At 37.3% G+C, this 13,158-nt stretch overlaps 1 protein-coding gene across 2 annotated transcripts in view; it reads left to right on the top strand.

Moving 5' to 3' along the window:
- The window catches only part of OLA1 (Obg like ATPase 1), a 175,722-nt gene that overhangs the window by 98,449 nt on the left and 64,115 nt on the right, over nucleotides 1-13,158 (top strand). For both annotated transcript variants that reach the window (XM_017538244.2, XM_037741908.1), the window contains one exon: nucleotides 9,546-9,721. In XM_017538244.2, coding sequence (XP_017393733.2) covers nucleotides 9,546-9,721 — 176 coding nt within the window. The remainder of the gene's footprint in view (nucleotides 1-9,545; nucleotides 9,722-13,158) is intronic.

Below are 13,158 nucleotides of genomic sequence, written 5' to 3'. Positions count from 1 at the left end.
TTCTCCATCAGGCCTTGTTCCATTGCTGATGAGGAACTGTGATCCCCTGTAGAGGGAGAGGTGTTCTGATTTTGGGTATTCTCAGCCTTTTTAGGCTGTTTTCTTCCCTTCATTATAAATTTATCCATCTGTGGTCTTTATAATTACCGTCTTTATAATTGGGTTTCTGAGTGGACGTCCAACTTGTTGATTCCCAGCGCTAAACTGAGCAACCCACTGCGCCGGCCAAAACAGCGGCGCTATGATTGATTGTGCTTTTCTGACTGCACCAAGAACCGCAGCACCAAGGTAGCAGCAAAACCGCCTCGCCAGCCTCAAGAGTCAAGAGTCGCGCTGGCAACCCGTGGGGCTCCTCCGCTGGGAATCTCCTGGTGCGTGAGCAACAAAAATTCGTCTGAAAGTGTGGCGTCATCTCGTTCTCTGCGCTTTCACTGGGAGCTATACAATCCCGAGCTGCTAGCGATCAGCCATCTTGGATCTCTCTCCCCTTCAAATTTTGTTTTTTATGATGCTTTCCCCTGTTGCTTGTCATGCCTTTCTTCATCTTCTTAACCTATACTAATTTTTCTGTTTTTAAAGGCCTTGCTCATTACCCGTTATTAATTATGCTTATATTTAAAGTCTTTGGTGGTAAATATTGCTCTCCCTTTTTAATAGGTTAGATTTGTTTCCTAACCAGATTGTCCAGTTACCGAGATCAAATTTGACTTTTGTTTTTAATTCGCACAGACTTAGCACATTGTTGGATATATAAGGAGGCTTTCTCCAATTGGAAACATATTTAACAAGGCATATTGTGGTTTGCATATGTGTTGAGAGGGTGGCAGTTAATGCACTGGTTTATATACCAAGGAATTCTTTATCTCTGTATTGTATAATGATGGAGTATGGGAAAAGCATAAGTCAAATGGGTCCATTTTGACTACACACCCTCTTATTCCCAAGAAAACTCTAGGCATGCTATTTGGAATATCAAGGTATCTTAGTCTCTTTTCTCTTGCTGTAACTGAATACCAGAGACAGAGTAATTTGTAAAGAAAAGAAACTTTTTTTTTTCAGATGGATTCTCACTCTATCGCCCGGGCTGGAAACAGTAGCATGATCTCTGCTCACTGCAACCTCCCCTTCCTGGGTCCAAGCAATTATCTTGCCTCAGCCTCCCGGGTAGCTGGTATTACAGGCGTCTACCACCACACATAGCTAATTTTTGTAGTTTTAGTAGAGATGCAGTTTCACCCTATTGGCCTGGCTGGTCTTGAACTCCTGACCTCATAATCCACCCACCTCAGCCTCCCAAAGTGCTGGGATTACAGGCATGAGCCAACACACCCAGCCGAAAAGAAACTTATTTCTTACAATTATGGAGCCTGGGAAGTACAACGTCAATGGGCTGCATCTGGTGAGGGCCTTCTTGCTATTGGGAAATTTCTGTAGAGTCCAAAGACAGCACAGGCCATCATGTGGTAGTGGAGCTCACAACAGATGGCCAAACTTTTTATAACAAACCCCCTCTGGTGATGAATAGCCCACTCCCTTGATAACCCATTAATCTGTGAATGGCTCAATCCATTCTGGGGGCAGAGCCCTAGTTACCCAGAGATTCTACTTCTTAACATTGCTACATTGGAGACCAAGTTTCCAACATGAACTTTTGGGGAGCACATTGAAACTTAGGTTTTCTGTGACAGATGGCTTATAAATATTGCTGTGAACCCTGTACTCTTCAATACATCAAGTATTTCTATGTCTATCTAAGGATTCTTCTAAAAGCTGAATGCAACCCAAGTTTAGATAGTAATATAGGAAACCAGTTCACTGAAGTCCTGAATTTCCAAAGTATATTTTTGTTTCTGAAGTTTTTCAGGTTAGATTCAGCATCTTTAAACAGAGTATAGATTTATCCTTTTTACTCACATCTTTATGGAATAAGAACAGGCTTTGAGTGAATGAGTGAATTGATTAATCTTCAGTCCATTTATAATCATCAAAAAGAGCCAACTCATCATTTCTGCCAAATCATACCAGTAAATAAGTAGCATGCAGAATATGCAGTACCATAGGAATAGTCAAATGTATCTCACCAAGTAAATATGTGTTTTGAATGGACCTCGGTAAGGGAGGTACAGAAATTAGAAAAGTCACGATTTTAGAGTAACTATTGACATTTTGCATTTATTCACTGAGTGAACAGATTTTATATTAGAAATGGTTTATATAACTAACTAAAAATATTTTTTGGTTCATTTCATTTGATACTGCCTCAGAGTATACTGGAGCCACTCAAAGGAGTTCTGAGTTGGCGATTCTGTTAGTGAGAGTATAATAGAGGGATAAGAGAAGAGAGCTGAGAAAGACATCAACATTTATGGGGAAATTATAACAAGAAAAGGAATGACCTGAGAAGAAGTTGCCAGAGAATACAAAAGAAAATCTGGAGAATGCAATTAGAAGCAATGAAAGAGACTACTATTTCAGTGCTCTGAGGTTAGACGCTACCGAGTGGTCATTCAAGATTCCTGAAGAATGGCTGTTAGATTTAAAATCATTAAGGCAAATCACTGATGTCTGATGTCCCTTCTAAGATCAGTTTCTGTTAGCTTGGTGGTGACATATGCCAGACTATAGTGGGTTGAGTTGTAAACAGGGGGAAAGAAGTGAAGAGAGCAGATTCGGCAGCTCCTTCAAAAAGCTTGGCTCTGAACTAGAGGAATGAAAGCAATAACTAGAGGGGAAATTAATGTCCAGGGTGAATGACATGATTGATTTAATGCAGAATCTTAAGCTTTGCTTAAATGTTGATAAGAAGTATTAGTGGAAATGGAGGAGATACAAATACAGGAGAGAGGTGTAATAGATTGGGGTCTCAGGAAATAGAAGGAATCATCTATGGAGCAAACTTCTTTGGGAGGGGCTAATATCCAGAACAGAGATGGGAGAGAGATTAACCAGAAATAGTAGAAGGAGTTCTCCATTTTACTGCTGGGAAGAAGGAAAGGTTAGTTAGATAAAAACAAAAAAGGGGGTTGCCTGTCCAGAAGTGACATTCATTTCCCTGTGAAGTGGGAAAGGTTAGGGTAGCAGAGGAGAACTGGAAAGCACTGGAAATGTGAGAGAGATCAAGAAGGTTTGAAAAGAGTACTTTACTGTGAAAGGAGACACTGTAGGATTGCTGGGTAAGAAATCTGCGTGATAGAATCCAGCTTAAGCCTATTATGGTTAATTTTTTTTTTCTATAACAAATGGTTTTTTAAATGAGGGTTTAACATAGTTAACATTTTAGTTACTCATTCATTATGTGAGTATTTCTCCTTATGGCTAGTCACCACAAGACCAAAAGTTTAACCAAAATTTATGCAAAATTTTGTGCAAATTAAACTTGTATATTGTGTTTTTTGTTTTGTTTTTTGAGACATAGTTTCACTCTTGTCGCTCAGGTTGGAGTGCAGTGGTGCGATTTCAGCTTGCAACCTCTGCCTCCTAGGTTCAAGCGGTTCTCCTGCCTCAGCCTCCAATTAGCTGGGACCACAGGCACCCACCACTGTACCCAGCTAATTTTTTGTATTTTTAGTAGAGCTGAGGTTTCACCATGTTGGCCAGGCTGCTCTCAAACTGCCTGCCTCGGCTTCCCAAAGTGCTGGGATTGCAGGCATAAGCCATTGCGCCCTGTCTATTGTGTTTTTTAAAAAATGACTTAAAAAGGCCAGGCGGAGAGATTACTTGAGGCCAGGATTCGAGACCAGTCTGGCCAACATGGCAAAACCCCGTCTCTACTAAAAGCACAAAAAAATTAGCCATGCGTGGTGGCATGCACCTGTAATCCCCGCTATTCAGGAGGCTGAGACACTAGAATTGCTTGATTCTGTGAGGTGGAGGTTGCAGTGAGCTGAGATCCCACCACTGCACTACAGCCTAGGTGACAGAGCAAGACTCTGTCTCAAAAATAAATAAATAAATATTTTGAAATGACTTGTTTTTATATAAGCAATGCATTTTTATTATAAAAAGTTTAAATGAGACAAAACTAATAAAGAAGTTCTAAAAATTAGTAGCTCACTTCACAGAAATTCTTATTAGCATTTGGTCGGTGTCATTGAGAGAGAGAAAAGACTTTATATAAATGTGATCATATAGTATATATGCTATTTCAAATAGACTACTAAATTTTATTTTGAGTTTGAAAAAAAAAGAATAATAGAGAAGAAATTACTGAACGTCAGGTATTTTTTTTTTTTACAAAAGGTACAAAAGATAGGTTCTTAAATGATCCATTAAGCCATAAGAGAGAATTCTGAAACCTTATGTAAACTTGATTTTTTTTCTTTTTCTTTTCTGTTTAATCACCCAACTTGAAAATGTGTGACTTGATTTTAATGCTTGTATGAACATAGTTTTCTTCTGCTGCTCTTGATGTTATGTGTGTTGTCAGTGATTTTGTATCAGTTGGTTTACCAACCTGCAGTTGGTCAAGTGTACTTTTTATTTCAGTGTTTATTTATGCCATCTTATTTGGAATGTGAGCCTTTGAAAGTGACTACGATTTCTAAATAGGCCACCTTATTGACTGATAGGATCACTTTCACAGACTGAGAAATCTTAGGATGTCTTACTTTATATAATTAGTCCACTTAGAGAAAGAGAAAATATTCTCAAAATTCAAAAAGCTAAAATTTAGCTCTTTTGGACTCTTGAGTTATAAGAAATTTTATCTGTCTTTATCTCTAAATAGTATCTGATGGTTGAATACACCCTCCTTCTTGAAAATTTTTTTCCCTCACTCTCATAAGAGCATACTCCTAGTTTTTCTCTGACTTTAGGTCAGTCCTTCCCAGTCTCTTGTGAGTTCTCCTTCCTCAGACATCTGAGTGTTGGAGTGCTCTCTCTAGGTGATGTCATTCAGATCTGTAACTTTAAACACATTTGATAACTGTCAATTTTATATCTTCATTTATGACTTTATATCCTACATCTAGCCTATCTCTAAAATATAGTCCTAGTACATACGTTTCTCTCCTTCTCTACAGTCTTATTTCAGTACCACTCATCTGGTTATCTCTCATTGGCACCAGTGCAGCCACCTCCTAATTTTGTCTGCAGTCACTCTTGCCTCCTCTCTTAGAATCTGTTCTTTTTAAAGTAGCTAAAGTGACCTCTTTAAATCATAAGTCATATCTTGTCACCCTGGCTTCCCTTTATTTAAAACTATCCAGTCAATATCCAGACTTCCCATTACAGCTAGAATAAAATCCAAACTCTCATGGTTTACAAATGTATGTGAAGTACGTTACCTCTCCACCTTAAACTGTAATCTACCATCCTCTGCCCTGGTTCACCTGTACTGACCATATTTCTGTTTCTGAAGCACAGAAATTTATTGCTATTTTAAGGCTTTTATACTTCTTTGAAGAACACTCTTCCCTCAGATCTTCCCATTACTGCCTCATTCTGGCCATTTGGCTCAGATGTCATCTCAGAGAAATCTTCCTGCCTATCCTAGCTGAAGTATTGCACACCTCCTCACTCTTCTCAGCACGTGCATACCTGCTGTATCATCTTACCCTATTTTATGTAGACTGGCACCAAAAATAAATTTCACAAAAACCATATCATATCCTATCATCATCAATATGATTATAGTTAGTATTTTCAGGCATTTCTCTTGATAGCGAGTTATTTTACCAGAATATATGATTGTTTTTATACATATTGATCTAAATGTAATACTTATACGTAATGACTCACATTTTTGGCTGAATTTATTTGAACAGGAAACTTGGTCACTAATGTAAGTGGAAAATTAGTATTACTTGCCAAAATTGAAGCTAATAAAAACAAATACAATGAAAACTGCAGTTTAAACATTTTTTTTAATCTTTAGAAGCTCTGAGACTTAGGCTTGCTCTGTTGATAAAAGATGAACATTAAAGACCAACCGCATTAAACTGAGACTTTCTTGACATGGAAAAATTGAAAGAGAATTGTAATGAAAGTAACTTTCTCATCAAGCAATTCAGTGTAATGTAGTGTAGTCTGTCCTCTGAATTTACCAGTGCACTAAAACAAAACACTATTTTAGTTAATATGAAGTTGAAATAACTTAGGCCATGGACTAAGGTAAAAGTGTGCTAGTGAACTAATGAGAATTTCTAGGCGAAAAAAACCTAGAAACTCTGTTTATTTTAATCCTTTCCAAGGTGAATTGAATAGTCTGAAACTATATTATTCAAAATTAATGTTTTGAGTATATTGCTGAGGAATTCTTCTAAATTACCAATTCCTACATTATAAAAAAAAATGTATTTCCCAATTACTGAAAGAGTTTTGTGTGTTGGGCTCTCTGCTGAACACTTGACATATATTATCTGATTTAATCATATCCATTCTCTGAGAGGTAGAAGCATCTTCATTTTAAAGGTGCTAAGATAAGATCTATAGAGGTTAGGTAATTTGTCTAAGATTCTATGATCAGCAAATCTATCTGATATATATATGTATATAAAATATATTCCGTGAACTCAGATTTGCTGATCATAAAATTGTGTGTGTGTGTGTGTGTGTGTGCGTGTGTGTGTGTGTGTGTGTGTGTGTACAAAAACAGGGCCTTACTCTGTCATCCAGCATGATCACAGCTCACTGCTTGACCTCCCAGGTTCAAGCGATCTCCCACCTCAGCCTCCCAAGTAGCTGGGACCACAGGCATGCATCACTATGCATGGCTAACTTATTGATTTAGAGACAAGGTCTTGCTTTGTTGCCTAGGCTGGTCTTAAACTCCTGAGCTCAAGCGATCCTCCTGCGTCAGCCTCCCAGAGTCTTAGGGTTATAGGTGTGAGCCACCACGACTGGCCTCAAAGACTATATATTCTTAAGCACTAAATCTTGTACTAAAAAAGACAAGGTGCAAAAAAATGCTATGACATAAATGTGTGGTGAAGATGGTTGACCCAGAAGCATGTCTTTGGAAAAGAATCTCTAATTTTTTAGCTCTAAGAAATGGGAAATTACCCAAATGGCCACCAAATTGTTTGGAAACTTTTATTTTATGGCTGTTCTAGGCCTGTTCTAGTGTATTCCATTTGACAGGATAGCTTTACTGTTCCCTTTATTTAATTTTTATCTTAACATTTGACAATTTTTTTTCAGAAATAAATTTAAATTCTAATTATGGTATGTTACCACCTCACAATACAAATGAATATAATAATACTAACCTTGGGGCAGGGGAGCAACAGTGCCACCAGAGTATGTAAGGTCTGTGTTTTGTTTTTTTTTCTTATAGTAGGGGGAATAGATTAGTGATGATACAGTCATAACTCCTTTCCTAGGCTAGTCCTTGGTAGTGTCTAGGCAAGGTACAATCTAGAAAACAATTTGGTTTTTGTTTTTTGGGGGTTTTTTTGGCAGGTTTTTGACTTTGTTTTTGCTCGAGACAAAGTCTTACTCTGTCGCCCAGGCTAGAGTGTAGTGGTATGATCATGGCTCATTATAGCCTCTAACTTTTGGCCTGAGGCAATCCTCCTACCTTAGCCTCCCCAGTAGCTAAGACTATAGTCACACACCATGCCCAACTAATTTTTTTTTTTTATGTCTTCTAGAGACAGGGTCTTGCCTTGTTGCCCAGGCTGGTCTTGGACTCCTGGGCTCAAGGGATCCTCCCACCTTGGCCTCCCAAAGTGCTGAAATTACAGATGTGAGCCAACCTAAAAGATAATTTGAAGGTTGCAAGATAGACACATGATTTCTTCCCCTCCCTCCTTTATTCTGTTTTTCTCTTTGGATTGGTTTAGATCATCAGAGGGCTTTTTTTGTTTGTTTGTTTTGTTTTTTTGCTTTCAGAAGAATTGCAGTAACTAAGTTTCTCCCTATTATCCACTTGATTAAAATTGAGGATTATAATTAAGAATTGCCATTTAAAACCTGCTAATGCATTTACTGTAGGGATGTTGTTGAGGACATCACTATAGTTAGTCATTGGACCCTACACAGAGACAACTATATAGGCTATTTTTCATTCTGAGTGTCATAGAAAGCTTAGTCACTTCTGTAACTGACAATATTATTTGTGTTGCTTGACTGCCAGGAAGCTTCCATTTTTATTTTCCTATTTTAGCATGCTATTTGCATAAGATGCCTCAGATCTTGACAAGAAGTAAATAATATTGTGCTTTCAGGGAGACTTCTCTCATATTTTCAAAGATTCGAAACATTTACCTAAACCACTGTCTATTGTATTTATTAGCAAAACATAATATAGCTCCTCATTTCTGCTAATTTTGCTCATATGAATTTGACATTAAATCGTACATCTTTGTATGCAAAAAATACTTAAATATTACTTTACATACCTATACTTTAATTGTAATAGTATACTTATGTTTTATTACTATTACTGAATAGTCCACATTAAGATACAACTTAATTATTTTTAATTCTGGGAAGTTATATTTAAAAACTATTTATAACCTGTAACAAGAGTATCTTGGTTTTTGATATTTAAGAATGAGCTATGTTTACTGTTTCTCTTACCAAACTCAATCAAACTCTCTCATGATTTCTTTGATACCTCTGTCTAAAATAATTGATACTTTATGTTTGAAAACATCTCATTTTGAGACTATAATCTAATTGGTAATTTTAATGAAATTAATTTGTTTATAAATGTGTATATTGTTTCATGGGTATATCATTGCTTTCCGTTTGTAATATTTCTCAGTATTTGTTCATTTTTTATGATACTGTTCTTTATCTGGTAATTTGAGTAAATCCCAGTTGAATTATGTTGCCACATTATGTCTTCAAAAGGGCAGAAAGTCAGTACACATGCTTCAGTAATATCTGGTTGTTTTACCCTTATGTTTCCAGTTGGCAATTTGAAATTATGGCTTCAACTGCACTTTAAATATGTGATAATAGCATGTGTTTCTAATAAGGGCCAGCATCATTTTGTTCAGATAGTGTGAATGGTTGTCACTCATATATGACAAATGCACCTTCATCTGCTTCTTTGATAGCCCCCTAAAAACCATACCCTCAAATCAGGCCGATGAAATTAGCTGCTGTGTAAATTGTGTGTCTGAGTGGTTCATTATCTAATCACCGTCAGAACCATAGTGATAAAGTAGATTGAAGCAGGGAAGAGGTCTGCCAGATGATTTCAGACCCCCCCCCAAATCTGGTTTCCCTTGGAAACCCTAATCATGCAGTTTAGAACTTCAGTCTTTCATGCCTGGAATTCAGTATCTTTTAATGTACCAAAGTTGGAAATGCCAGTAGTTCTGGAACATAATTTTGTTTTTGTAAAGACTATAATTTTATTTATTTAAATCAATTTTTGAAATATTGAGGCTCTTGAACTACTCTTTTGTTGCTAGTAGCTTCAGTATTACTAAATGAGGGAAAAAATGCTGTGTCCTACTTGCCAAGAAGCCAGAGTAATTTATTTATTATATTTATTTGTTAACCTTCTAGGAATCTCTCACTCTACTCTAATCATAATGAACCCTCTGTATTATTTGTTTATTGAATTGCTTCCCTTTAATTCATTTCAGGTGCTTTTGAAGATGATGATATCACTCATGTTGAAGGAAGTGTAGATCCTATTCGAGATATAGAAATAATACATGAAGAGCTTCAACTTAAAGATGAGGAAATGATTGGGCCCATTATAGATAAACTAGAAAAGGTGGCTGTGAGAGGAGGCGATAAGAAACTAAAACCTGAATATGTAAGTAAAAATTTCAGCTTCTTTAAACACTCAAGAGTTTATTTTTCTTGATTAAATGTTTACATTAATGCATATGACATGTCTAATATGGGTATGGAATTTTAGAAGCCAAGGGTTATTTCTGTGTAAAAAAATTGTTAAGAAACTTTATTTTAAAACAACCAAGGGCCATGGTGATAGGCTATTTAGGGGGTTCTGAGCAAGCAATAGCTAGCAGTAATAATGAGTGTTTTATATGATTACCATGTAGATCTTCAAGTTTTAGTGTGAATAAGGTGTGGTTTTATGATGAAAAATTTACTGGATTTGGAGAAATGACTCATACAGGTTTCATGGATTTGAAGAAGTGATTTATACAAGGAATTGGTTCTCCATAGGGGTTGACTAAATGAATACACTTTTAAAGTAGACAGATCATTATACTCTTGTATGGAATGAAAACATGCATCATTGCTCTTAATATTCAAATGTGTTTTCACATTAGAATGAATAATTATTAGTAATGTTATAATAAATGTTCCAAAATGTATTTTGAAGCTTTTAGTTTACATATGATTGAATTGTTTTTAACATTTAAAAAACAATGCCCTGGCCGGGTGTGGTGGCTCATGCCTGTAATCCCAGCACTTTGGGAGGCTGAGGCAAGTGGATCACCTGAAATCAGGAGTTCAAGACCAGCCTGGCCAACATGGCGAAACCCCATCCCTACTAAAAACACAAAAATTAGCTGGGTATGATGGCGGGCACCTATAATCCCAGCTACTCAGGAGGCTGAGGCAGGAGAATCACATGAACCTGGGAGGCAGAGGTTGCAGTGAGCAGAGATTGCGCCACTGCACTCCAGCCTGAGTAACACAGCAAGACTCCATCTCAAAAAAATTCACAGTGATGGTCTCGTAAGATTATAACATCAGATTTTTTCTATATCTTTTCTATGTTAAGATACACAAATACTTATCATTGTGTTACAATTGCCTACAGTATTCAACACAATAACATGCTGTACAGATTTGTAGGAGCAATAGGATATACCATATGCCAAGGGGTATAGTAATCTGTACAATCTATGTTTGTGAAAGTATACTCTGCGTTCTTTGCACAAGGACAAAATTGCTGAAAGACATATTTCTCAGAACGGTATCCTCATCATTAAGCGCTGCATGACTGTAGTTTCTTTCTTTGGGAACTGTATCAGGAGACACACATCAGAGAGTAAGGAATTGAAACTCGCAAGAGAAAGTAACCAACACAAAGTATGTAAATTAGCAGATTACCCCCATGGGTAGCTGGGGCTCAGTCCAGCTGGGAGCCTCTGGAAAAGCAGTATGGAAAGTTCCCTGTAATTTTCTACTGCAAGAGTGAGGAAGCTGGGCTAATTATCGACCAATTTATACAGTTAAGGCTATGGGTTACTCCTAGGAGTGTTAACTTCCTGGTGCCTGATGTCTTTGTGGTTTGATCATAGAGTTTAGGCAGACTAACAAATGCTTACCTTAAGCCATCACCATGTATTGGACCTGTGAGGGCAAAGGGGATATGGGCAGGGTAATCCTGTAATCCCAGCACTTTGGGAGGCCAAGGCAGGTGGATCACCTGAGATCAGGAGTTCAAGACCAGCCTGGCCAACATGGTGAAACCCCATCTCTACTAAAAATACAAAAATTAGCCAGGTGTGGTGGCACACACCTGTAATCCCACCTACTCAGGAAGCTGAGGCAGGAGAATCACTGGGACCTGGGAGGTGGAAGCTGCAATGTTCCAAAATCGCACCCCTGCACTCCAGCCTGGATGACAGAGTGAGACTCCATGTCAATTTAAAAGAAAAGAAAAGAAAAAAAGTGGATACCTATATGATTATGATATCAACTAGTTACTGTAGGGAAGTATCTTTTAGAAATATATTTCTTATGTTCTCTAGCAAATGGTCTAATAGCATAAAAATGTAATAGAAAAGAGATCGCTACTTGAAAGTTATGAGAAAGATAGGCAGGTTATTTTGTTTACCAGGTATTTACCTGATTATTTTTTAATATTGTTGATTCTTCCTGTTCATTAAATGTATCTTTTTTATTTTCTGGGTAATCTTTCATAAATTCAACATTCAAACCTCTTTCTCTATGAAGTTTCTAGTTTCTAGATTTGGATGTCATTTATATTTTTATGTTAATAAGCATGAAAGACTTGGGTTAAATACACTCTAGCATGAAACATGAGCCAACTTTTTAATGCTAAAGCAGAGCTTCTCCTGACAGCAAGGTTGATCTATTCTGATATAAGATATATCTTTTTTTTTTTTTTTTTTTTTTTTTTTAGTGTTACATTTTTTTCTTTTTTTTTTTTTTTTTTTTTTTTTTTTTTTTTTTGACGGAGTTTTGCTCTTGTCACCCAGGCTGGAGTGCAGTGGCACAATCTTGACTCACTGCAACCTCTGCTTCCCTGATTCAAGCGATTCTTCTGCCTCAGCCTCCCGAGCAGCTTGGACTATAGGCCTGTGCCATCATGCCCGGCTGATTTCTTTTATATTTTTAGTAGAGACGGGATTTCACCGTATTGGTCAGGCTGGTCTTGAACTCCTGACCTCGTGATCTGCCCGCCTCTGCCTCCCAAAATGTTGGGATTACAGGCGTGAGCCACCGCGACCGGCCAAGATAACACCTTTCATAATGAGTCTTGCTGTCTGGAGTAAAGCCCAGGCACTAAAGAAGGCAGGAGTGGGATAAGCATTTTCTCTTGGTATTAGCCAGGTGTGTTTGTTTCTTGGGTTGCCATAACAAGCATCACAAACTGGATGGCTTTAAACAACAATTTCTTCTTTCCCCATTCTGGAGGACGAGAAGTCTGAAGTCAGGGTGTTGGCAGGGCCATGCTCCCTCTGAAGGCTTTATGGGGGAGAAGTTCTAGCTTCTGGTAGCTCCAGGCATTCCTTGCCTTGTGGCAGCAGAACTCTAAATTCTGCCTTAGTCTTCACATGGCCACATTTCCTATGTGTCTCTGTCCAAATTTCCCTCTTCGTATAAGGACATGAGTTATATTGGCATATGAGCCCACTTTCCTCTAAGTATGGCTTCAGCTTAATTAATTCCCAAATAAGTTTACTTTCTGAGTATCAGGAATGGGAGATTCAATCTATGATACCAACTCATCAATATCAAGGTTAATTTTAAATCTATTTAAGTGTATGTACATTCCATTTGGAAAAATGAAATTTGAAAAATGAAGTTAGGCTTAAAGGAACAATTTATTTTGTATCAGTTATTTGGAAAGCATTATAGTTAGAAAATATTCATAGAACTAATAGTTATCTAATTGAAGAATCAAAGGCCACCAGAAATTATAATTGAGTCTTTTTTTCTGAAAATATTTGGGTAAAAAATCAATGTCCTCAGTAATATGTAGCTATTAGCAGATTTCTTCTTATATTCCTAAGGCAATTTTAA

Source organism: Cebus imitator, unplaced genomic scaffold (genome assembly GCF_001604975.1).
Source record: "Cebus imitator isolate Cc_AM_T3 unplaced genomic scaffold, Cebus_imitator-1.0 Scaffold110, whole genome shotgun sequence".
Lineage (NCBI taxonomy): Eukaryota > Metazoa > Chordata > Mammalia > Primates > Cebidae > Cebus > Cebus imitator.
This window is presented reverse-complemented; position numbering and strand designations above follow the sequence as displayed.